This window comes from Mus pahari, chromosome 7 (genome assembly GCF_900095145.1).
Source record: "Mus pahari chromosome 7, PAHARI_EIJ_v1.1, whole genome shotgun sequence".
Taxonomy (NCBI): Eukaryota; Metazoa; Chordata; class Mammalia; order Rodentia; family Muridae; genus Mus; species Mus pahari.
Genome location: NC_034596.1, coordinates 96,976,191 through 97,002,247, shown reverse-complemented (window position 1 = coordinate 97,002,247; position 26,057 = coordinate 96,976,191). Strand labels below are relative to the sequence as shown.

The 26,057-nt window shown below is 43.5% G+C and overlaps 2 protein-coding genes across 2 annotated transcripts; one reads left to right on the top strand and one right to left on the bottom strand.

Moving 5' to 3' along the window:
• Nucleotides 1-1,675: 1,675 nt before the first annotated feature.
• Ubr7 (ubiquitin protein ligase E3 component n-recognin 7 (putative)) lies at nucleotides 1,676-22,303 on the bottom strand. Its single transcript, XM_021201979.2, has 11 exons — nucleotides 22,106-22,303; nucleotides 18,285-18,418; nucleotides 17,809-17,869; nucleotides 16,406-16,501; nucleotides 13,839-13,892; nucleotides 13,298-13,403; nucleotides 11,366-11,562; nucleotides 10,645-10,794; nucleotides 9,561-9,723; nucleotides 8,183-8,244; nucleotides 1,676-3,739 (listed from the first exon to the last, which is right to left on the bottom strand). Exons 1-11 carry the CDS (start codon nucleotides 22,253-22,255, stop codon nucleotides 3,647-3,649), a joined length of 1,266 nt encoding a protein of 421 aa, XP_021057638.1. The 5' UTR covers nucleotides 22,256-22,303; the 3' UTR covers nucleotides 1,676-3,646.
• A 178-nt stretch (nucleotides 22,304-22,481) lies between these two features.
• Gon7 (GON7 subunit of KEOPS complex) lies at nucleotides 22,482-26,057 on the top strand. Its single transcript, XM_021202610.2, has 2 exons — nucleotides 22,482-22,738; nucleotides 25,815-26,057. The coding sequence occupies exons 1-2, from the start codon at nucleotides 22,534-22,536 to the stop codon at nucleotides 25,904-25,906; spliced, it is 297 nt and encodes a 98-aa protein (XP_021058269.1). The 5' UTR covers nucleotides 22,482-22,533; the 3' UTR covers nucleotides 25,907-26,057.

Genomic DNA, 26,057 nt, shown 5'->3' with positions numbered 1-26,057 from the left:
AAGACACAGAGGACACTACCTTCCTAGGTCTTTCAGAGGGGACTCACTGACCCAGGCCTCCCACAACAGGAAGGAAAACTGCAGTGTGGCACTGCCAGCCAAGGCAGCTACAGGGACAGCTTCAGGATAAAAGTGCCACACACACTTAACATGGAGTAGAGAAAATGACAGATAAAATAAGGTGTATGTGACAATTCTCAAGAGTGCTTACAGGGCCTGCCCCTGAGAAGGCTAATGGGGTCAGGGGACTTGGAATTGTAGTCTGTCTCTTGCTCTCTGCCTCTCTTGCTTAAGGGTCTTTCTTGGTAGCCCTGGCTGGCCTAAAACTGTAGACCACACTGGCCTCAAACTCAAGAGCTACCTGCTTCTGCCTTCTGAGTGCTGAGGTGTGTCTCTATTCCCTGCTTGCTAGTTTTTTATTGTACCATTTTATACTGGTTCTTTTTTTTAATGGGGCTCAGAGTTGGACCTCGGGGATCCTAAGCACATGCTCCACTACCAAGGGAAAGCCATCAACCCCTGCTCTCACTTATTTGGGGTGAACACACATGCCACATAGAGCTTGTGGGTGTTGAGGACAACTTAGAGAAGTCAGTTCTCTCCTTCCACCTGGGACCCAAACTCGGGGTGTCAGACTCCACCCACTCACCAGCCATGGCTAAATTCTCACATGACCTATATTAACTTCAAATTAAAGGAAAAAGACTAAATATTACTTCCTCACTTCTCAAATCCTTTTCACCCGTTTTTTGTTTCAAGAGTCACGTGATGCCCAGAAGCCAGCATTCCACATCACTCCTCCCCAACCTCCGTGCTGATTCTCTCTGCCTCTCCTTCCTTTGCCTAACCTTTGAAAGGGGTGTTGTAGAGGTCTTCATTTAGGGCTGACCAGTCAACGGTCACAAGTTCCCAGCATTCTGAGCAGTGTAGGTCTCTTAAGTAACCGACTGCGTTAGGCACTCGTGTCTGACCAGAAACCAGCATATTTACAAGGCCATTTGCCAGGTACAGTGTGTCCATCTGCTGCTGTTCCTTATCAGGAAGCCTGCCACACCACTAGCCCATAGTTTCCAGAATGCCATCCCCTACTACAAATACAGAAGAACCAAGTGATTTGAAACTTGGTAATTTCTAGGACTTGGGTCCCTTTTCTTAGCCATCCTATCCAGATTGCTAGTTACTTGCTGTATTCCTGGCTACACTCAAGGGCACCTTTCCTGGCTCGGAGGATGCCTTCATCAAGGTTTTAACTACAGGAACAACTCAAGGATGAGAGAACACTTCATTCACCTGACTGTGGGCAATATCACTCTCCCCATCTCTCTGACAGCACCCATTACTGAAATTGGACCTAGGCTGGTAGCCCTGAACCTCATGTCCACCACTCAACAGTGACGGGCTACCAGCATGTGAGTACTCATTTTTGGGTAGGTCCTGGGATTTGAACTCAGGTCACACTTGGCAGCAAACTCTCAGCCCTGCTGAGCCATTTCCCCAAGAGCCAGGACCCATTTTATAGAGTAGCAGGCACAAAATAAACTGCCTCCAATTCTGAACTGGAACCTGGAACCTAGGGTAGGAAAGCTGTGGGCAGACACACCACCAGCTTTGTAGATTTAGGTAGGACCAGAATAAGTTAAAAACAAACAGGATCAAGAACAATCAGAAAAGCAACTATTTTGAATAGGTTTAATTTGGATTTTACAGAAACCTGATTGAAGTATATTGAGTAATAATTTCTACAAAAATGTACATACAATGCCAGAATTCCTTAAAAGCAACTTGTATCACATTTTCTTCTGCATAAAACATGCATTAATATCAACTGCCACATGTTGGCCCAAACCATCTCTATGAGAATAGTCAGTAAGAAAACTAGTGAACAGGTACAAAAAGAGGTTTTCTGGTTAAGTAGGGAACCTTTCTTAGGCAAGCCCTTCAACATAGGCTGTATTTTTGCCGCTCACTGACACTGCTGCTAAGCCTTGGTTCTGACCTATCAAGAGCAGGCAGTGCCGCAGACTGCCTCCTTGTGGGGTCTCAGGAACTTTTTGGTAGTTAAATCTGACATCTGGGAAGATATAAATTTTGAGGACATGCTAGTACATGGAAAGTGCAACTCTCAAATTCAACCTATCCTCAGATTTGGAAGATCCCTAGGCTGTAGGCACCTGGGGTTTTTGACTGTCAAAAACCCCGTCTAGGCCAGCTCAGTGCACACAGGCTTTGCCTGCAGCGGGAAGAACCTTCAGTTCCACATAGCAGTCTTCACAAGATTTGTCACTAGAAGGCTGCAAGCTGTATACAGTACCAGAGCCATGCCGTTTCCTAAGGCCTTATTTGTAGGCTACTTCATCGCATCCAGGAACTGAAGTATTCATGCATACAACTGCTGCTCACACACAAAAATATCCCCACCAACATGTGGCCTAAAATGTCTTTAATGTACCTCACAGTATGCTAGGGAAGACCTTGTTCCTCTGGAGGGTGCAACTTAGGTCTTTGTGGATCAAAAGATGTTTTTCACATAGACTGAGGGAGCTTAAAAAGACTTCACACCATCTGAAAGACTTCCCTCCAACACAGAACTTTACATAATCTATAAAGACCTTCAGAGCCGTCAGGAGGGGAGTGGCTGTGCACACTTTGACACACAAAGACTCACCATGTATATAGCTGAGGGCTTTGGCTGGAATCCTCCACTGCTCTTCTAGGGCTGTCACTGCACCACTTACTATCACTATGGTCAGTCAGTATCCTTGCCTTCAGCAGATTCAAAGGAAAAAATAACTTATTCAGGTTCCAATAACATTTTCCTAACAGAACAGTATTAAAATAGGTCCATTTTTAATATATGCTTCTGCATATCCCTGATAATGTATGAAACCAGAGGACTCTGTAAAGCACCCACATGTCAGAGGGTAGGATCTGGTCATATTTAGGCAGCAGCAAAGGGGCTCACATGAGTGGTTTCCCTGGAAGCCCTGGGAGCAGTACAGTACTAACGCTGATGTTTGAGGGCCATTAGAATGGTAATGAAATTTCACTTCAAACTAATCAGCGAAATTCAGAACAAAGGCTTGCTTCCTCAGTCCTGCAGTGAGCCAACCTCCAACAGGCATCAGCATCAGTCCTGGCTACTCTGAAGGTTGGTACAGAGAAAAGTTCCCAATCTCTTCAAATCTCAGAAAGCACTGAGAGGACTGGCAGAGCAGGCTTGAGGAAGCTTTGACCCAAGGCACCGTGATCATGGGGCAGAGGGGATTGCTCCCCAGAGGTTCAGGCTAATAGGAAGAGAACCTGCAAGACACAGAAGACCCAGAGGGCAATAGCTCTGTGAGCATACATTTGGAAGTCATGGAACAAACTGCTAGAAGAGAAGCTAATTTGCTTTCACAAGATCAAATCAAACTTCTTAAAACATAAACAGAAGTCCTGGGTCTCCAGGGCAGGAAAGCTGAAGTCTGTGGAATGAGCTGAGTCACAGAGAATGCTTGTTGAGAGACCAGCAGAAACACTGCAGCTACTGTTAAGAAGGGCCTGAGACCACAGGAGGATGGAAAGGGGACCAAGTGTGACACAGGTCTCTTTATTCCGGAACAGTGGCATTTTCATGAACCTGACTGAGGAAGTGTGGCACTCCACTTTAGCTGCAGTAATACTGTAAGCCGTCCACTCGCCTTCTCTTTTTCGATTGAAACTCTTCAAAGAACTGCTGAATGTCTTCTCTCTTAACAACCTGTTGATGAAAAGCCAAGATTTGAAAGGGAGCTACATTCTATAATAACAACAAGAGGTCAGAGCACTCACAAGCAAGCAAAAGGACTCCACTGGTTAATTCCAGAGGCAGGAAAGCTACCCTGGTAGCACTGTCTGTAATCCTAGTATAGGAAGACAGCCACAAGTTCAAGGCCACCCTGGGCTACCTAATGTGTCCCACTTTCAAAAACTACAAAAATAAAACAAAAAAGAATTGCAGGCACCCCTCCACTCACCACAGGATTAAATGTGGATAAGTTCACTGCAGTGCAAAACTGCGGTGTGCACACCTAAGCTGGCAAGCACCAGAGCAGAGAACACAATACGCTGTACGGAGCTCAAGGCTGTCACTGACAAGAGTGGCAGATTTACAACTCAAAGAGTTTAATCAGTGGCACGGCTTTCTTTTCACAGCAGTGGGAGAAATCCTAAAACAAACCACATTTGACAGGTCTCTGTATCTTAGTGGACAGTTAACATCACTCTTTTACAGAAATGCTCACCAACGCCCACAGAGGCTGACCACTCAGTCACACAGCCAGGCAGCAGAGGAGAATGGCTCAATCCTCAGTTTGCACCACCTACCTCAGCATCTGCCCGTGAAAACTATAGAAGCAACATCCATCTAGCAGAGCCACTTGAAGATCAGGTGAGCTACAGTCTATGATGCACAAACCATCAGAGTCCCCACACAATAACCTGAGAGACCTAAGGACACTGAACATGCTCAGAAGCACAGCTTTCCTTCTGGTCTGCACAGCACAACACATCAAAGTATTCTCTCGAGGTCTGTGCTTTCCTGTTGCACTATGTAGCCTTGGCTGGCCTGGAACACAAAGACATACATGGCCTCTGCCTCCCAAATGCTGGGAATAAAGGTGTTGTCCCACCACCCTCAGCTCAGCTTTGTGTTTTCTTCTACACTGATGAGGAAGAATATCGTTCCTTAAAAAAATTTTTTTAGATGTACCTTGAGTCTAAAAAAGATGGTTGTTATATCAAGAGAAAAATGGTTGGGGAGCCAGGCATGGTGGCACATGCCTTTAATCCCAGAACTCGGGAAGGCAGAGGCAGGTGGATTTCTGAGTTCGAGGCCAACCTGGTCTACAAAGTGAGTTCCAGGACAGCCAGGGCTACACAGAGAAACCCTGTCTCAAAAAACCAAAAAAAAAAAAAAAAAAAGGTTGGGGAGAAAATAAAGAAAAACCCTCAAAAAAAGTCGAATTATGGATGCACTGCTTTTAAGTTATGACAAAGGATTTAAAACTTCATATACAAAGGTGTCTATAATACCAAGACCAAGGAAAAACATGGATTAAAATGAGGTAAGCTGGGACAACCTATCCCTGAGTCTACTGCAGCCATCACAAGACAGGTTTCTTCATCTCTTTTTAAATATAAACACATGTGTTTATTGGTAGGAAGGAAGGATGGGGAAAAGAACAAGAGAAGGAGGAGGAGAGGGAGGAGGGGGAAGGGGAAGAGGGGGGAGGAAGAGGGGAACAGAAGAAAAATGCACTTGAATGCACATGAGCAAAATAATCGATCTGACCTGACCTTGGATTACAAACATTAACAGCAAGCCATGAAGGAAAATACATTTATTCCCAGTTATTGTGGTTAGGAGACCTAAGCCCACACACAGCAGAGTCAAATCCTGAATTCTAGTTGTCTTCAGTCACGTTCACCTATTTACTAGGGGAACACATGTACAAAGGTCAGAGAATAACTCTCAGGGGTACCCTCCTTCCACCATGTGGGTTCCATGCAGGTTATCAAGCCTGATGACAAGTGTCCTTATCCACTGAACAATCTCATTGGCCACACAAATAATTAAAAATTTATGTATATTTTATGAGTGTGGGTGTTTTGCCTGCATGCCTGTGCACCAACTGTATTCAATGCCTACAGAAGCCAGTAGAAAGTATTGGATTTCCTGGAATTGGAGTTACAGACAGTTATGAGCTGTGGGTACTGAGAATCAAACTCAGGTCCTGTGGAAGATCAGCCCTACTAACTCATGAGCCATATCTTCAGGTCCCCAAACAATACCCCCTCCTTTGGAGACAGGGTTTCACTATGTAGCCCTGAGTGTCCTGGAACTCACTGAAAGAGATCCACCTGCCTGTGCCTCCCAAGTGCTGGGATTAAAGACATGTGCTACCATGCCTGGCCTGCCCCAAATTTTTCTAAAACTACATTTTTCTGTTCTTTTAAATTATCCCATCAAGTGCAAAATTTTCTCTGTAGAAAATAGTTTCAAACTGTAAACTGAAAAAGACATTTTTTTCTAGTATGGTTTTGAGAGAGAAAAGAACTAGGGTGTATTCTCAGGTATGTGTGCTGCCTGGGTGTGTGTGTGTGTGTGTGTGTGTGTGTGTGTGTGTGTGTGTGAGTGTGTGTGTACACACAAGCCCCAGGAGAATGTCAGGTGTCCTGCTAAGATCACTTTGCACTGTATTCCTTTGAGGCAGGATGTCTACTGAAGCTGGAGCTGGCTTGTGGCTAAGAAGCTCTTGCAATTCTCCTGTCTCTGCCTCCACAGCACTGGGGTTACAGTTGTGTGCAATTATACCAACTTTTTATATACATTTTGGAATTTAATCTCAGGTCCATGAGAGTTGCATAGCAAGAGCTCTTCTCTGCCATACTACATGATAAAAATTAATAAAGAGCACTGTGACCACAAACTCCACCAGAATCAGACAGTGAGCTTGGCTCTCTAAAGCACCCTACAGGTCTGAGGAGTGCTGAGGTTACACAAGAGGCAAAAGCCACACTGTTCCCACGCACATTCAATTCTAGCTCAAGTACAGACTGCTGCAGAGGAAGAAAGCACAGGTGTAACAAGATGTAACACAGATGTAACAAGATGTGGACAAGCAGGGCTAGTTCTAAAGCACAGGAAGGTAGAGCTGAGCATAGTGACACACACCTTCAATCCCAGCACTGAGTCTGAGACAAGTGGTTCTCTGAGTTTAAGGCCAGCCTGGTCTCAAGGGAATTCTAGGCTAGCCACCACTAAAGAGACTGTCTCTACAACAAAACCAAAGCCATTTGAGACAAGACCCTTTCTGTGTCTGACTTTACAACTCATTTTACAAAAACAGCATCTTAGCCCCTATCTAGAAACCCAGAGACACGGCCTCCCTCATCCACAAGGACCACGTCAGAGCCCAATTTGACTGGCAGGACCCACAGGAGCAGTGTACACAAGGGCCTCACCCAGCTGCCTGGATCCAAAATGACAGCCTCAGGCCACGGAGATGGTGAGATTCTGCCCCACACTTGAGCAGTGAAGACTGGGAAGTACCTGTACATTTATCCAGAATTCTAATTTTAAAGCATTACACACCTTACAGTCATGCTAGCGTACAGTAAGGACTATTGGTGCTGGAGATATGTATGACTCAGTGGCTGCTCTTGCAGAGGACCTGCGCTTGGTTCCCAGCACCCACATGGTGGCTCACAATAGCCTGTAATTCAGTTCCAGGGCACCCAACTCCATCTGGCCTCCTTGGGGACAAGGCATGCATGTGGTACACATTCATACATAGAGGCAAACATCATACACATAAAACAAAAATAAAATCTTTAAAACAGCGACAACAAAAAGTACAGACTTCCTATGCAGGAGAATGTTTTAGACCATGATGGGAAGTCTCCTTCCAACTCTGGGCTTCTCAGAGTCCTACTTTAACTGTTTCTGCTGAGTCATCTTCCCATTCCAGACCCAGGATCTGAATCAGCAGATTCCTTCCAATAGCCCTCCACTACAGTCAGACCCTATATAACTGTCCTGCCCTTCCTGTTTTGCTGTCTCTTTTCTGGACGTTCCTAATCCTCCTTGATCTGCCAGGACCTAGTAAGTCGTTTCTGCACTACACTTTCTTTTTTTATTTTGTTTTTTGTTTTTTGTTTTTTGAGACAGGGTTTCTCTGTGTATCCCTGGCTATCCTGGAACTCACTTTGTAGACCAGGCTGGCCTCGAACTCAGAAATCCGCCTGCCTCTGCCTCTCAAGTGCTGGGATTAAAGGCGTGCGCCACCACGCCCGGCTGCATTACTTTCATCTCCTCAGCCAGGCATAGTGGTCAGTCCTGTGAGCCCAGCCTTTGGAAAGCTGAGATAGGAACTCAAGTACTCCATTTAGGTTGTACTTTACTTTGGTTTGGTTGGTTTGGTTTTGGTTTTTCAAGACAGGGTTTCCCTGGGTAGCTCTGGCTGTCCTGGAGATCACTCTGTAGACCAAGCTGGCCTCAAACTCATAGACTCACCTGCTTCTACTCCCATGGTGCTGTGCCACCCACCACGCCTGGTGTGATTTTCATCTTTTTTACCCCTAACAATTTTTTAACATTAAAGAAAATGAACAATTCACTCAAGCCAAAAAGTTGTGAATAAGGTTCTTGAATGCAACATACCGTGCCTTCATCAGCAAATCTCTTCAGGTAATCCTTAAGTTCAGTCTTCAAGTCATTGTATTCTAAATCAAAAGCACAAAAATACCTCAAATTCACATAGGTCATATACTTTTCAAACCTTTGCCATTGCTAGGCAAGTGTTTAACAGTTTATACCAATGTTTTCTTACTTACAACCCAGAGAACATTGTTCCCCACTCCTCTCAAGTCTGGCTTCCCTCATTATGGAATCTGGGTTTAACAAGAACAAACACCTCCCAGAAATACCCTCACTTTATAAACACTAGCTGAGCCTTCTGCAAAGGGCTCCTACCTTCTCAGTAAATCAACTAACAGACTCATCAGACAGCTTTTGCTGTTGTTGCTTAGTTGTCTATAAGACAGGGTTTCTCTGTGTAGCCCTGGCTAGCCTGGAACTCACTTAGTAGACCAGGCTGGCTTCAAACTCAAGGGACCAGCTTGCCTCTGCCCCCCACGTGCTAGGACTAAAGGAGTGTGCCACCATCTCTACCAGCCTCATTAGACAGCTTTAAACTCATGTACTCACTCAGGTTTATGCACACCTGAGGTATTATCACAGCTGATGAATCTCTTAGACACAGCCCCTATCACTGAAAAACAGTCAGGTTCTTGGAGTGTGTGTGTGTGTGTGTGTGTGTGTGTGTGTGTACACGTAAATTCACCCCCAAAACAGTGATATATTCATATGAAAACATCATGATGAAGTCTATTACTTGTACACCAACTAAGAAAAACTGTAAGTTGTTAATCTAATGAAGGTAAAAAAATAATAATAACTGATTATAAGTAAGGGAAATGATCAATGCTATAATAAGGACACAAAGGCTATGGAATCCAAGTGGAAAGTGGCTAAAACTGGAACTCTACATCACCAGAGCATGAAGCTTCCTGATTTCCTGTAAAGCATCAAGCAGCCGAGGACTCTCAAAACTGCCATACTTCCCAAAGGGAAATACAATGCTCAGTGGAAATTCTTCTCAAGGATGAAACACCCTTCCTTCTAGTCTGTGCTCAGAACCTACCCTTAGTTAAAATAGTTGATGCTCAGGGCTTCTCTTCCTTCTTTCCTTCCTTCCTGACTAGCCTCAAACTTACAGAAATCCTCCTGCCTCTGCCTCCCAAGTGCTGGGATTAAAGTATGCACCACCGCCACCTGGCGAAAACTGTGGTTTCTTAAACATTATTCTAGCATGAAATGCTAATGATCCTTGATAATAGCAACTAAACTATTCAGAATTTTTAAAAAATCAAACAATAGCTAAGGTCTATTACATAATTCTAATTTTTGTGAGAGTTAGGAACACAGATGATTATCCATTTTCCTGCAAAATGAAGAAAGCCTTATGAACAGTATTTACCACAGATGAGCTCCACTTGCTGGACTCTATCCATGCTGCTAAGGGTGTCCATTAAAGGGTCCCTTCTATCAGTTGCCTGGTCGCTCTTGCCTTTGTTCTCATAAGCCAGAACTGTATCACATTCATCTGTCAGGAATAGGATGTCTAGTTCTCCATACATTTTCTTAAAAAAAAAAAAAAATTAAAAAACATTTTTTTCCAGTTCCCCCATTTAGAATGTCATTTTCAGAAAGTCAAATTTAGGAGAATAATAACTTTAAAATTTTAAAATTTCATACCTAGAAAATTGTAAGCTTCAAAGTTGACTGCTGATTTTATACTTTTGGCCCAGTTTTTATTCAGAAATCTTCCAACTTTCACAGGACATTTAGTCTATATACTCTGAATTTAAAATCTACTAGTTTACTAATTTTCAAGCTCTTAACTTTCTTAGCAATTCTGATACAAAGAAAAGAACTGGTAGGTTTTTTTTAATTACTTTATTTTTATATGCATGGGTGTTTTGCCAGGACATATGTCAGTGCACTACTTGAAGGTAGGTGCGCACAGAGCCAGAAGCAGCCGTCAGCTCCTCTGGGTCTGGAGTGCAGGCACTTGTGAGACACCATGAGTAACCTGGGAACTGAGCCAGGCCCTCTTCAAGAGCAGTTAGTACTCTTACTGGATGAGCCTTCTCTCCAGCCTCAGAACTGCTCTGTACTAAAACTTGATAGGAAGTGTCTGTCACATAATTCCTATTTTCCCCTACAAGAATTCAGTTTACAGGCTGGAGAGATTGCTCAGCGGTTAAGAGCACTGACTGCTCTACCAGAAGTCCTGAGTTCTATTTCCAGCAACCACTGGTGGCTCACAAGCATCTCTAATGAAATCCAGTGCTCTCTTCTGGTGTTTCTGAAGATATCTACATTGTATTCATATAAATAAAATAAATAAGTCTTTAAAAAAAAAAAAGGAACTCAGTCTATAAGTGTGACTTCATAAATTTGGCCCATAGGAAATCAGTGTCCCCTGAACTCAGATATTGATCTATGAATAAGTCTTGCAGTGTCTAATCTGTGAACATCAAGTGGAGCCAAACACTCACCATACAGTCTTGACAGGTGCACAGTTTGCTGCGCCAGTTCAAGGGCCAATAGGTGGCAGCATCTTTCTTTACAAACTGCTTGGCTTGGAGTTCCTGAAGTCTGCAGCTGGGCTGTGGCTCAGTTTTGATATTTTCTTTCTTAAACACTGTCTGAAATAAAATTAAGTTTTAAGTGAGTTTCTGTATTTTTAAGTTTAAAGAAATAATTTTAGTATGTGTGGGTGCTTTGCCTGTGTGTGTTTCTCACCATGGTGCCCATGAAGGCAATAAGAGGGCATCTGGAAAATGTGGGTTCTAGAAGTCAACAAACTCCAGGGATCGGATCATCTCCAACGTCCCAACTCTGGGATGCAGATACATACTGCACAAGGCTTTGTTGTTTCAGACAGGCTATCATTATGTAGCTCAGGTTAAACTGGAACTTGCTATGTTGACTAGGCCAGCTTCAAACTCAGAGCTGTACCTGCCTTTGCCTCTAAGTGCTGGGATCAAAGTGCCATCATGCCCAACCTGGCCATCTTGTTTCATCACTTGGGTACTAGAAAACTCAAGTCCTCATGCTTGTCTATCAAGCACTTTGCCACTGAGGCACCTCTCCAGCCCATGCCCAGCATTTTCTCATAGGTCTGGGGATCAAACTCCAGGTCCAAGCATGCAGCTGGTTGTGCTATCATTTAGCCCCCAGTTTCACTTGGGATGTAGCATGAGTTTCATACACTACCTGAAGGTCAGACTCAGAACTAGAGCTGGTGCAGGGCTCAGCTTTCACCTCCTTGACAGAATCCCTTCCATGCTCTGGAACATCCTCCTTCAGGGTGTTATCTTGGGGTGCTCCATTTTCAGGCTTGCTAACATCTTGATCTCCCATCCCAGTAGCATTCAGCAGCAGCCCATCATCCTCAGCAGATATCCTGCTGACTGTGGGTTCAACGAGACACACAATAAAGCTGGCCATAGGCCTCTCAGATCAAGAAATCACATTCTTAAAGTATCTCAGACTAGGAAACAAGGCAACCTGAACCTCTGTAACAACAAGAAATGAATTAGGGGCTGGAGACATGGCTCAGCGGTTAAGAGTACTGGCAGCCCTTCCAGAGGTCCTGGGTTCAATTCCCAGCAACCACATACATGATGGCTCACAACCATCTCATAATGAAATGATGTCCCCTTCTGGTATGCAGGTGTACATGCAGATATACATTAAATAAATAAAACTTAAAAAAAAAAGAAAAAAAGAAAGAAATGAATTAGCACTCTTATCAGTATGCTTGCCTAGCCAAATAAATGGTTCATTAAAAAATATATATCACTACATAAGCACCTTGTACATAAAGAATATATACTACAGCTGTTAAAAGAAGGGCTAAAGAAAAAAGGCAGTGGGAAAGTATTTAACTAAAAACAAGAAAAAGGCAATTTGTGAAAACACGAGCTTTCAGCTGAAAGAAGGGTCTGGAGACAAATGGTCAAGGAGCTCACGGTGGGTAAGGGTGCTGCAATCTAGGGCACAGTGCCTGACACGGAGGGAAAGACAAGGAAAACCCAGACTGAGGACCCATGAGTTTGAGGCCAACCTCTGTGACAGAGAAACCCTACTTTGAAAAACAGCCAGACAGTGCAGGGGAGGCTTAGTGGGACGCTCCTGCCTCGCACCTAGACCTGAGGGTCTGGGTTTGATTCTTACAACTACAGACACAACAGAACAACCAACCAGCCAAAAGCAAAAAGGAAAATCCTGTGGCAAATGCATATAGCTCAAATGTCTGTAAAAAGTGGGCGCTATCTGGGAGGAGAATGAACAGAAAGAGCTGTGACCGTAGCAACCCTGAGGTTGCTAGTGTAGGGAGAACTTAGGCATAGCTATACTGCTTGTAACTTCTATGTTCAAAATCCATAAAGGTAAGCCCAGGAAATCAAGATGGCACAGCAGGAAATATGCCAGTTAAGTGGAATCATCAAATAGAGCTACCCACTATGACATCTTGTGTTTTTACTCTGTTTCTCAGTGTGTTACCTTGTAACATGCTGTTTCCCCATCTGCTATGGGTGGGATACATACACATCACAAAATCTGTAAGTTAAAAGTTAACCTCCAGTAAAAGGTATGGCTTTTAGAAGGTGATTAGGTCATAGGGCCTTCCATTATAACTACAATTAACATTCCTAGAGGAGACTGTATGTTCTCTCCATGGCTTGAAGACACACAGAAAGTCCCATGTATGAAGAATGGCCTTCACATCCATCACCTTGACCTTTACTGTCAGCTTTAAGAACTGTGAGCAATATTTATCCATTATTCACAAGTCTAAGGCATTGTGTCATAGCCATAAGAATTATGATGCCAATCCCTTCAAAACATGTCTTATATTTAACTACATACTTTAGTTCTATTTGTTCTTCAAAATCCCACCCAAATACTTCCTCCTGCACTTTCTCTAACTCTGGTCGCATCAATACTCTGCATCATAGTATTCAAGTTCACATTTGTTCCTGGTAGGTTCCCAACCAGTCCACTGGGAAGAAGAGAGACATAGCTGGATGTTTCTAGATCTCTCTAAAGTCCAGTTAGAAATAGCTACTAAAAATTCTTGATTGAACACACAGATTTCATGAGCACAAATCCATGTCACATCAACCTCACAGAAACACTTACCTGCCAACTGGGCAGCATAAGCCCACAAGAAAGAACAGCGCCTCATACAAGCCTGGCACACCATCTCCTGGAAATCCCCACTCTCAGGGGGAATGGCACCAAGATGCTGTGGATAGAGAAACCCAGATGTTTCCTGTGATCCCCAAGTCCTCTATGATGTGTGGTTTTAAAAACAGAGAGTGCAAGAATACACTGATTACATCCTCATCAAAAGGAATATAAAATAAAACAGAAAAATATTGTTTTGAGACAGGATCTCACTATGTAAGCGCTGGCAGGCTTGGAAATTGCTATGTAAACCAGACTGGCCTTGAACTTACAGCTGTCAGCCAGTCTCTGCATCCCAAATATTAGGATTAAAGGTGTGTTCTTTGACCCAGTGAGCAATTTCCCAGCCCCATTTATTTGAGACAGGGTTTCAAGTAGCTAAGGGTGGCCTTGAACTTCAGATCTTCCTTCCTCACCCACTAAGTGCTAGAATGATAGGCATGTACCATTATGCCCCACGGGAGAAATCTTAAAAGGTCAAAGTTTTACTTACCCTGCCATGGAACCAGTCTTCACAGACCACACACTGTATCATCTCATCTGGAACCTGACCAAAAAAAAAAAAAAAAGTTAATGATTGTTTTGAATTCTAGGGTATAGAAGTAAATCTGGCCCACAGCAGAATTAAAAATTAGGTAATTCTCTAGCAACTCTATGAGAAAAGTCAAGAGAACAGCCCGCCCACTCTAGATGAAGTAGTTTGCAAGTAAGCATCAAAGCTCTTTGACAGTCAATACTAGGAAAACTGCTCACCAAAGTGAGTATGGGGGAGGATTTTCTATTTATCTTAGGCTTTCATACCAACTAGTTAACATCTTACTGTTTTCTCATCCCTTTACTGTGGTGTTTTATTAAGAAACACATAATACATCATACATACATACATACATACATACATACATACATACATACATACATAAAATAGAAGTTTTGTTTTGTTTTCTGCCTCTTTACTTTTTTGAGAGGGAGTCTTCTGATTCAAAAGTACTATAAGTAAATATTTTACCCCAATCTTAAAAATATCCAGTACTAAAAGATATTTGTTAAAGACACTTCAAATTTCCCCTTATATACAATTTGATTCAGTAATTACAGTTCCAGATGATTAAAAAGCCAGAAAGGTGGAAGTTAACTCCTCTATATGCACAAAGTACTCTTTCAGATCTGTAAATATACAAACAAAACATTGCCTAAGGAAATGGAAAGCCAGCACAGAGACCATTGTAGATATCCCCAAAACTCAGAAAACTGTGAATCTCTTTCATGCCTAGGGAGATGACTCAGTGGTTAAAAACACTTGCTACTCCAACAAAGAACCTAGCACCCACAGAGTGGCTGACAACTCTAGTTCCAGGGGCTCTGAAGCCCTGATAACCTCCGTGTGCACCAGGTACCCACTTGGTGCACCTACATACACATGGGTAAAACACTCACATATATAAGATACGGTAAAACAATTCTAAAGGAACTAATAATACACAATCCTACATCATTTATCTGCCTGGCAAGGTCTTAAAGGGTTGATAATACATGGAGTTAAGAGTGTTAAGAAGGGGCTGGTGAGATGGCTCAGTGGGTAAGAGCACCCGACTGCTCTTCCAAAGGTCCTGAGTTCAAATCCCAGCAACCACATGGTGGCTCATAACCATCTGTAACAAGATCTGACGCCCTCTTCTGTAATGTCTGAAGACAGCTACAGAGTAATTACATATAATAAATAAATAAAGCTTTAAAAAAAAAAAAAAAAGAGTGTTAAGAAAAATTATTAAGGGATCCCTGCAGTTGAAGCTGAGTTTAAAACAAGACAGGGTTACACACTAAGACTGTCTCACTTTTTTGCCGAGATGGCACTGAAATCAAAAAGTGCCTATCTCCCACTCCAAAGCGAAGGCCTTAAAAGCCCAGATGGCTGTGTTAAAAAGCATCCACAGCTACAAAGATATGCATGCCACCCACCTTCCTGAAGCCCAAGATCCAAACACCATCAAAAGCCACAAGAAACAAGCTTGACTTCTAGGCTATCATCAAACTCCCCCTGACCACTGAGTCAGCCACAACAAGATGAGAGACAGCATACTTGTGTTCACTGTGGATGTCAAGGCCAACAGGCACCAGATCAAATAGGCTATGACACTGATGTGGCCAAAGTCAACATCCTTAGAAGGCCTAATGGAGAGAAGGCAGGAAGAGGGCTATGTTCGGTGGACTCCTGATTATGATGCTCTGGATGTTCTCAACAAAGTTGGCAATTGATTGGCAATCTAAACCAATTATAGCCAGCTAATTCTACATGTACACATTTTTTTCACCATTCAAAGAAAGGACGGGAGGGGAGGGGAGGGGAGGGGAAGGAAGGGGAGGGGAAGAGAGAGGGAGGGAAATGCTATCAAAATAACTATCACTGGCTGAATTCTTTTGGTAGTCACAATCACAATTTTAAATACAGATAGAGTATTCTTAGACCCACCAACAGCTGTGCTTTTATATAACACCTTGAGTGCTATATAGAGTTAAATACCTGTGGATGTGTACTGAAGCCTGTAAGGAGCCATCTAGACAGTGCTGTTCTGCCACAGAACAGTTAACTGACTTGTGGAAGCTACAAGGCAGGCTTGCATTTGTTTCCTTCTCTTATCTTGTAGAGATAGGATCTCCCTATGTAGCCCTGACTGGCTAGGACTTCATCATGTGGGTCAGGCTGACCTTGAACTTGTGAATGAATGCCAGCCTCCATTTCCTGAGTGCTGAGACTAAAGGCCTGAGCTACCACATCCAGAAGCTGACTGGAAAAAGCTAGTTGCAGAAGTGAATGCACAGAATAACTCTGGGATTTTGTTTATACTTGTTATTGAAATTTTAAAAGAAGCCTGTTTGCATAGCTATTTTCTTTCACAGAGGAAAGAAGCTGAGATTTCTTAGAAAATATCTGAGGGTAGGAAAAGTCCTCTCCGGTATTTTCATTCTATGATATACAAAAATAAACAAACAAAAACTAAAACAAACAGCAACAACAAAACCCCAGTTCAGTTTGAGTTGATTTTAAACTTCTGATTCTCTTACCTCATCTTCAGGATCAGGATAAGGTCTCTTACAAATGCAGTATAATCCAAAAAAGTTGTCATTGTACTTATTGCAAGAATTTACCTTTGATTTGTCCTGAAAGAGAATAAATTTCAGTACATATACTGGTATAATACTAGGTCATGCACCATGAAATTTATACATTTAAGAAATCTCTGCATTAAGTATCTTCCTACAAGCTAGTCATTAACTTTCAAGTAACAAAAAAGAAGTTACTACTCAACAAATAATTTTTTAATCTACAAAGACAAAAACAGAAAAAAAATCACCTTATTTTCTCTATCTTCTTTGCAGCAACCGAGAAAAATTTATTTATATATTCATATAATAAAACAAAAAAAAAATAATCATATGTATGACAAGCTTGTCTGAGATTTCAAGACACTTTTAAAAAGTTTTCGAGACAGGGTGTCTCTGTGTATTCCTAGCTGGCCTGGAATTGACTATGTAATCCAGGATGACCTTGATCTCAGAGATCCACCTGTTTCTGACTCTGCAGTTCTTAGATGAGCAAACACCATCAACTTCACTTCCTTTTGGTTTGTGCACTTGAGTGTAGGTGCCGGTAGAGGCGAAAGGAATTGATTCCCTTGGAGCTGGAGTTATAGACAGTTCTACACAACTGGGTGCTGGATGCTGGATGCTGGGAACTGAACCCAGGTCCTCCGGAAGTAGAGTACATGCCCTCAACTGCCAAGCCCTCTCTCTAACCCTCAGACATTTCCTTAAATGCAGGAGTGAATACTAAGACTTTCAGGTTATTGGAGTGCAAAAGGAGGAAAAGTGATTATCAAAAATTAGTCATAAACTTAGAGGAGGAAACAGGTTTCAGCAATTATTAATGATTAATGTGGTGTCCTCCATCCTTCTTCCTTCATCTGCAGTTTCATACAGCTTCTGTGGAAGCATTGTTTGATTTTGTTTTGGAGACAGGTTCTTAGGACAGCTCTTCACCCAGTCCCATGCTTTGTTCTAGAAGCCTCAGCATGGCCTAGTGACCAACTCAGGTGAAGATCAGCCTGAAGAGCATCTCCTAGACCTGGACTATTAACTGCAATCTATATTGTAGACTCTCAACACATTATCTAGTTTTTCCAATCACATAAAAGTGAAATACTCAAGAGAAAATGTTTTGCAAAATATTTTGGTGGTCTTTTTCTTTTTACACTTTGGTAAATACCAACCTCAGCTCATAAGTACACTTAAAAAAAAAATGTATTTTTATTTATATGGGTCAGATGGGGTCCCCTGGAGCTGGAGTTATAGGTAGCTGTGGATGCTGGAACTGAACTGGATCATGGGAAGAGCAGTGAGTGCTCCTAGCCACTGAGCCACCTCCATCCCTGCTCCCAAGGACATTTGTAATCACAGGGCTTACTTACAGGAAATAATTTGCATTCCAAATTTTTAAACTTGCTGTTTCCACAATCACAACGAAAATTTCTATTAAGAAAAAAAGGAAGAACATATATTTACGTCTATTTTCAAAATTAATCACTCTTTCAATACCAATCATAACTCTCTCTCTGACTCATTCCTAGAATCTAAATGGCAGTCTTTCTTATGTTCATGTCTCTTGTCCAACAACAAAACAGATAAATACAAATTACCATTCTGGACATCACGACACATAAAAAACAAATATCTGTATCATTCACACACACAAACAAATGAGATATGAAAGGAAAAGATGAGAAATTTGAGCTAGTCTCCATTTAAAAGGCCTACAGAAAAACCATTCCCTCCCATATTAATTTTTACCAACACACAATTATTCTGAATAAAAAGCAAGATTAAGCAGCCATTGAGGTTGTGAAAGAATCTAAACATTCAGAAGACACTCAAGAAAAAACATTACCTTTTTGTGTATAGTTCAAACAGTTTATGGCTTCCATGACATTCGTAACTGCAAGCTAGACAAATTCCTGCTGGTTCTTCTCCCTCTGGTGTGCAGGTACTACAGGCATACAGTGCTTGCCTCTTCACTGAGCCCTGAGAGACCAGCCCAAAACAAAAAGGAAGAAAAACAGAAAGACTAGTTAACCAACAAAGGATCAAAAACACTATCACAAACCCCAGATCCATATGGATGCTTAGTTTTATGTAAATTTTTTTCTTATAGCAATAGGAAGTTTAAATCTGTGAATAACTTGATCTGTTTAATCATTTTAACACATGAAAATAAAGGCGAGTTTACAGGTTCAAGAGAGTAATACTTTTTTTAAAAAAACTTATTTTATTAGATATTTTCTTCATTTACATTTCAAATGCTATCACGAATGTCCCCTATACCCTCCCCCCACCCTGCTCCCCTGCCCACCCACTCCCACTTCTTGGCCCTGGCGTTCCCTGTATGGGGCATATATAGTTTGCAAGACCAAGGGGCATCTCTTCCCAACGATGGCTGACTAGGCCATCTTCTGCTACATATGCAGCTAGAGACACGAGCTCTGGGGTTACTGATTAGTTCATATTGTTGTTCCACCTATAGAGTTGCAGACCCCTTCAGTTCCTGGGTAATTTCTCTAGCTCCTCCATTGGGGTCTCTGTGTTCTATCCTATAGATGACTGTGGGCATCCACTTCTATATTTGCCAGGTACTGGCATAGCCTCACAGAGACAGCTATATCGGTGTCCTTTCAGCAAGATCTTGCTGGCATATGCAATAGTGTCTGCGTTTGGTGGCTGATTACGGGATGGACCCCCGGGTGGGGCAGTCTCTGGATGGTCCATCCTTTCGTCTTAGCTCCAAACTTTGTCTCTGCCACTTTTTTGGTTTTTCCAGACAGGGTTTCTCTGTGAAGCCCAGGCTGGCCTTAGTTCAGAGATCCACCTGCCTCTGCCCTTGAGTGCTGGGTAATCAGTGTGCCACACCACTTGGCTCACACTTCTCTTCTTTTTTTTAAAGAGGTTTTAGTTATTTATATTATGGATATGAGTACTCTATTTGCATGTACACCCGCATAACAGAAGAGGGAGGGCATTAGACCCCATTACAGATGGTTATGAGCCACCATGTGGTTGCTGGGAATTGAACTCAGGACCTCAGGAAGAGCAGCCAATGCTCTTAACCACTGAGCCATCTCTCCAGCCCTCACATTTCTTATTTTAGAAATGCTTATAATTCAACCAAAGAAGAAAATTAATCATTTTAATTTGGGGAGAGATGTTTGGGGAAGCATCTAGAAGTGTAATTATGCCCACTACTTACTGTCAAGTAATGAAGTATGAAAAAGGGCAATTGTGTTCAATGGAGACAAGTGTTTAAAAAGCAATACATTCACAAGGTACACAGATGTCCATACTATTCTTTCAAGCTATCTGTAGATTTAAAATGTTTAAAAATTAAAAGTTGAAGGAAAAATAGCAAAACTTAGAAGTGTTGGTAGAGGATTCTCAGCACACACCCTATGTGCCAGGTTTTGATGTGGTGACGGGGACAGCTCACAGGTCCTCATACTGGTGCAGCAAGTGCTTTACTGAGCCCACCAGCCAGTCCAACTACACACATTTCTTTTCTATTTCAATCTGTTCCTAGTTTACAAAAGAATTTGCTGGGCCAGTGAGATAGCTCCGTGGGTAAAGTCACTGGCTATGTAAGTCTGGAAACCTTCGTTCCATCTCCAGAACCCATACAGAGGTGGCCAGGACAAATGCTTCCACAAGGTTGTTCCCTGATGTCTGTCCACATACACTTTTAACACTTTTAATCCAGCATTTGAGAGACAGGGGGAGGTATATTTCTAAGTTCCAGGACAGCCAGTGCTACACAGAGAAACTCTGTCTCAAAAACTAAAAGAAAATAATAATAATAATTATTATTATTGATATACTTAGAGATATGACTATTTAAAAACAAAAACTTAGGACCAGGCCTTTAATCCTAGCACTTGGGAGGGAGGTGGATCTTTGTGAGTTCAAGGCTAGCCTGGCCTACATAGTGAGTTTCAGACCAGTTAAAAATCACTCAATGTGACTGTCTCAAAAAACAAAAACAAAATTCACCAAAAACAAGACTTTAAGCCAAGCATGGTGGTACACACTTGTAATACCAGCAGCACTTGGGAGGTGAAAGAAAGATAATCAAAAATTCAAGGCAGATCTAGGGTACATAAGATCCTACCTCCAACAACAATTTTAGTTAACATTGTATAAAGGTAAGTATATTAATAAACAGCTTACATACAGACTTAGGACCTTTCTTTCCTTCTTCCAATGAAGGGGTGGGTGTGTGGTTTAATGGTCACTGAATGAAAATGAGAAAAAGGAAAGGCCGGGCGTGGTGGCGCACGCCTTTAATCCCAGCACTCGGGAGGCAGAGGCAGGCGGGATTTCTGAGTTCGAGGCCAGCCTGGTCTACAGAGTGAGTTCCAGGACAGCCAGGGCTACACAGAGAAACCCTGTCTCGAAAAACCATTAAAAAAAAAAAAAAAAAGAGAGAAAGGAAAGGACATGCCTGTTCCTTGAAAGGTTGAAGGAAAAAGTTTACTATAAAAGGAAGAGCGTAAAGGCAAGGACTTCTAGGAGAGTCCAGAGGCTAAAGATTCTGAGCTGGGCCCTGGGAGAGCGAGGAAGGGCAGGGGGAAGGGATGGGGAGCCAGGTGCTCCAGCCAGGAGACCCAAAAGAGCTGCTTAAGCAAAACGGTTGGATTATTTAGGGAAGGGAAGCTGGGAGAAGGGTAGCCAGGCTCCTCAGGTGGAGAAGTCTGGGAAAGGGGATTGGGTATGCCTGCCAAGAGAGTCCAGGAAGTGACTTAAGGGCAGGGAGGACCTGGAAGCCACCATCCACTTTGATATGTTAAATAGGGTTTGAAACCAACAATGATCCTCCAAATTTAAATACCAGCGACCATTCTGAGACTATTTCTGGCATACAAGATTTATTCAACAATCCCACAATTTTACAGTGCAAACCCAACTTGGTCAACGAAGACAAATAGTATTATGACTTCAGTCCACGCCACACCATAACTCCAAGTCCCTTCACTCCTACCCCAGTCTTCCACTCCACCCATGGACATAGTTAGCCAGTTTCCTTCCATCAATTCTCATCCTTGTTAAGTTTCCTTCCTACCCACCCTTTTCCACTTTGGTACTTAAATGTACAGTATGCGTCAGTAAACACTACATCTCAGCCCCTCAAACTCTCCTTCACAAGGTCCCACAAATGCCAAGCAGATTCTTTTCTCCTCTCTTGGCTTTCCAGTCCCCAGGGAAAGGGGATGTCACATAGCACATACACACAGAACTTCATATAACCAGAAAGGGGGTGGGGGGGTACCAGCTAGCAGTTAAAACTAGACTGCAGGAGTGTCCGGAAGTCCAACTTCCACGTTAGATTTTCAAAGCCGGCCCACGTTCCCTCCCCCCCCCCCGCATCTGGTCCCTAATTAACATTCTTTGGGGGTGGAAGAAGTGGGGCGAAGAATATCTGGGTTTGAGAGGTCACGAGAATAACCTCGTGAAAAGCAGGCCACCAAGAGGCGACAACTGGAGGACCAGAGCCTGCAGTGTACCGTCAGCAGGGCCGAGGGACAGCCCTGGTGGCGACAAGCTGAGGATCAAATGGCAGCCGGGCCGGGGTTGTGGAAGCAAAGAGTAAAGGGCCGCCCCGGAGTGGGCCCGGCCGCGGCCAGCGGGAACCAGGCAGGGCGGCGGGAGCAGCCGGGCCGCGCGCACCTGCGAGTAGGAGCACTTTTCCGAGTCGCTGCCGCCCAGGACGGCGCACGCCTCATTCTCCAACTCCTCGTCTTCCTCAAGCACGTCCACCAGCGACACCACGGGCTCCAGCTCCGCCTGGCACCCGGCGGGGCTCTCAGCTCCGGCCATCCTCAACTGTCACCGGGCTCCGCTGCGTGGCCCAGGAGGAGGCGGGAAAAGTGGCCGCCAGGGGCGTCGCGAGAAGGCGGGGCCCCGCGAGAAGGCGGAGCCCGAGCACCAGACAGCCAATCCTAAGGAAGGAGACGGAAGAAAATGGGCGGGCCAATTTCGGGAAATCGGAAGTCATTCCTCCTCCTCTCCTCTCTCCCGCCCGCCCCGGCCGCAGGCTGGTTTCCGCTTCCGGGTGGCGTTTCTCCGTGGCGCGCTGTTGAAGCTGAGCGGTCGCCATGGAGCTTTCGGGCGAGTACGTCGGTTGTGACGGGGAGCCGCAGCGGCTACAAGTGTCCTGTGAGGCGTCGGGCGACGCGGACCCTCTCCAGAGCCTGTCGGCGGGCGTGGTCCGGATGAAGGAGTTGGTAGCGGAGTTCTTCGGGACCCTAGTGGAGCAGGACGCGCAGGGCGTGGCGGAAGATCCGGACGACGCTTTGGATGGTGAGCGCGGGGGCGGGGCGCCGGGGGACACTGGCGGGGCCGGGCTGTGTGAAGGGCAGCCTAGAGAAGGCGAGCCCCGGGGAGGAGGAGCAATCGCTTCTAAAAGTCCTTAGAACTCGCTGCCCTCTTAGTCTGATCTCCCACCGCCCCCGTTTTCGCGACTTTTCCTACCAAAAAAACAAAACAAAACAAACAAACAAAAAACGTGGCGACCGTTAGCCAAGGGACTGGTCAACGGACGAAGTCAGCTCGACTCCCTTTGCAAAGAACGCAAAGGATTAAGATAGGCAGACCTGCTCTAGAAAGTGGCGGTCTGTAACCATTGCTAGCTGGCAGGAAAACCCGAAGGGCGGGAAGGTAGACCTGGTTGTTGAAAAACGAAAAGGAGTGAAATTAGAAACGAAAACGTGTTTGACAGAATGAGGAGAGCTTCAGATGACCGAGGCCCACTTTGTTTTAGGGAATCCTAACCCTCTCAGTTTTGTAGATATTGTTTTGAAAGTAAAAGGGTTTGTTTGTTTGTTTGTTTTTAGTTTTGCTTTTTAGTATCTTTAAATTAATTGATAGTTTCATTCATGCATTAATGCATTCAGGTCCTGTTCTCTATCCCCCGCTGAACCCCTTCCCAGCAGGTCTCCTCTCCGTTCTTTCCGGCCTTTGGTGTTACACACAGGATTTATTTAAGGATATTTGTATGATATTTACAGGAACTAGGGCAGCTCAGCAGTGACTAGACCACTAAAGAAAAACAGTGACTCCCCCGCCCCCCATTAACTGCCAACCACTCCTCCGGGAGGGGTGGCACCTCAAGAGCCCCTCTCCCTTCCTTGAGCCGGTTGCCATCTTGTGCTGGTAACACAGCTGCTGCCAGAGTTTAGGGGCTGTATAATGTTCAAAAGCACTACAGCCCTTCCCGTCCTCTTACTTTCTTTCACCCCCTCTGCTGTTGTAGAAATTAACTGTTAATTTTGGTGACTTGGGGTTTGTTTGCCTTTAAAGATGGATTTTTACCTGCATGCATGTCAGTACAGTGCCTTTGGAAGCCAGAAGAGGGCATCAAATCCCCTGGAACCACAGTTACAGATGAGGGTGCCTTGTACCTGCAGGGGAAAAGTAGACAGTGCTCTTAACCACTGAGCCATCTCTCCAGCCCTAGCTCTGTTAATAGGAATAAAATTACTTTGTAGACATTGCCACCATGTAATGGTTAAATCAGCCTAGCTTTGGATTTGCAGAGTCCTGCCTGACTCCACCTCAGCAGTGCTGGAATTAAAGAAATGCGCCGCCACACTCCACTGTTGTTAAATTTATTTTTAATCTTGAATTGAACACCAAGATAGATGTATCATTGTCCTGAGCTAAGGAGTCGGTTCTTCTGCAGAGGAAGTTAAACTTCCGTATTCTTTATAATATAGGTATTGGCTGTCATTAAAAGGAACAATAAAAAGTATTAGCTAGGGCTGGTGAGATGGCTCAGTGGGTAAGAGCACCCGACTGCTCTACCGAAGGTCCGGAGTTCAAATCCCAGCAACCACATGGTGGCTCATAACCATCCATAACAAGATCTGACGCCCTCTTCTGGAGTGTCTGAAGACAGCTACAGTGTACTTACATATAATAAATAAATAAATCTTAAAAAAAAAAAAAGTATTAGATGTGTTATTCACAGTTCTTCAAAGGAACAGAGCTAATAGAATAAGTGTAATATAAAGATATTTATTAGAGTGGCTTACGGCCTGTTGTCTGAGTAGTCCAAAAGTGGCAGTTTCCTGACAGAGAGTCTAAGCATCTGGTAGGTGTTTGGTCCATGAGACTGGATAGTCAGGTACTGGAGTCTCTGGAAAGTCTTAAGAGAGCTGCCAGTTTTCAGTCTATGTTGGAATCATAAAGAAGTAGGTTCTAACACCAACAAAGGAATATCTTGGGCATCTCAGTAACAGGATAGATGAACTTGATAGTCAGTGAGGGCAAGCAGGCAAAAAAACAAAAGCGTCTTCCATATCTTTTCTTTTTTTTTGTTTTTGTTTTTCGAGACAGGGTTTCTCTGTGTAGCCCTGGCTGTCCTGGAACTCACTTTGTAAATGAGGCTGGCCTCCAACTCAGAAATCCGCCTGCCTCTGCCTCCCAAGTGCTGGGATTAAAGGCGTGCGCCACCACCACTGCCCGGCCCCTTCCATATCTTTTCACATGGGTTGGGCAAGTTGACATTAGTCATCATTCTAAGATATGAGAGGCCACATTGTTGGTGGAAGTATAAAATGTTTATCTTAGTTATGATATAGTTAGAGAATAGCCTAGCTATATGGCCAAGGTATTTGTATATATATTTTGAGTCTGAATCTTATTTCTGGGAGCATTGGTCTAGAAGGAAGAACTGGAATCAGACTTCTACAAAATGATACCCTAAGTTGGGTGCCAATATGTTGTAATAAATTAGGAGTTTCTACTCCACCGTAGATCATTTAGTTCTCAGATTACAAGACGCAACTTTTCTGTTGCTGTTTTATAATACGTAATAATACAGTTTTAATGCACTAGAGATGGACAAATATCTCCCTTCTAAGCTATTCTGAGCCACTTCCCCAAAAATAACCCCAAGTTATAATTCGCCATGTTCTATCTGGGCAGTTCTTAACTCCAACTGGCCTGCCCTCATGGCCTGGCCATGTTTTCATGACTCACCTACCCCATGGTGTCTTCTCTCCATCTTTTTTTCGTGGTTCTCCTCAATCCACAAGAACTGAAAACCATTCCTACCTCTCCTATCCAGGTATAGGCTGTCAGCATCTTTAGTCAACCAATAGTTTTAAATTAAGGAGCAGGGTCACATAGCATTACTTGATATATGTGAGGATTCTCTCATCCCTGGGGCAACCAGACTTTGGGGCCCAGCATTTAGCATTACATTATAGACAGGGTGGCCTCGAACTCAGAGCCTGCTGCTTCCTCCCAAGTGCTATAATGAAAGGTATACGAGTCCCCAAAGGAAAATGGTCTCATATCAGTCACTTTACATATTTGTATTTCTTTCATCCACTAAATACAATGTCATACAACAAACATTTATTTTTAAAAGGTGATGATGAAGATGATGCAGAAGATGAAAATAACACTGGTAGAACTAACTCAGATGGACCATCTGCAAAACGTCCAAAACCAGCATCTTAACAATAGTTTTTAAGAAATTAAGACTGCTACTAGGTTGAGTGAGGTGATGCATATGTGTAATCCCAGTTAATTCAAAGGCTGAGGCAGGAGAATTCAAAGTTGGAGGCCAGCTTGTGTGCTACATGTCAAGACTTTGCCTAAAAAAAAAAAA

Excerpts from the sequence above, each read along its gene's own strand:
- Gon7 (XM_021202610.2), top strand. The coding sequence starts at position 22,534 with ATGGAGCTTTCGGGCGAGTACGTCGGTTGTGACGGGGAGCCGCAGCGG. Across the intron at positions 22,739-25,814 it reads TCCGGACGACGCTTTGGATG|GTGATGATGAAGATGATGCA; the intron begins GTGAGCGCGGGG and ends TATTTTTAAAAG.
- Ubr7 (XM_021201979.2), bottom strand. The coding sequence starts at position 22,255 with ATGGCCGGAGCTGAGAGCCCCGCCGGGTGCCAGGCGGAGCTGGAGCCC. Across the intron at positions 16,502-17,808 it reads TGGAATGCAAATTATTTCCT|GACAAATCAAAGGTAAATTC; the intron begins GTAAGTAAGCCC and ends ATTCTCTTTCAG. Across the intron at positions 13,893-16,405 it reads ATCCTGATCCTGAAGATGAG|GTTCCAGATGAGATGATACA; the intron begins GTAAGAGAATCA and ends TTTTTTGGTCAG.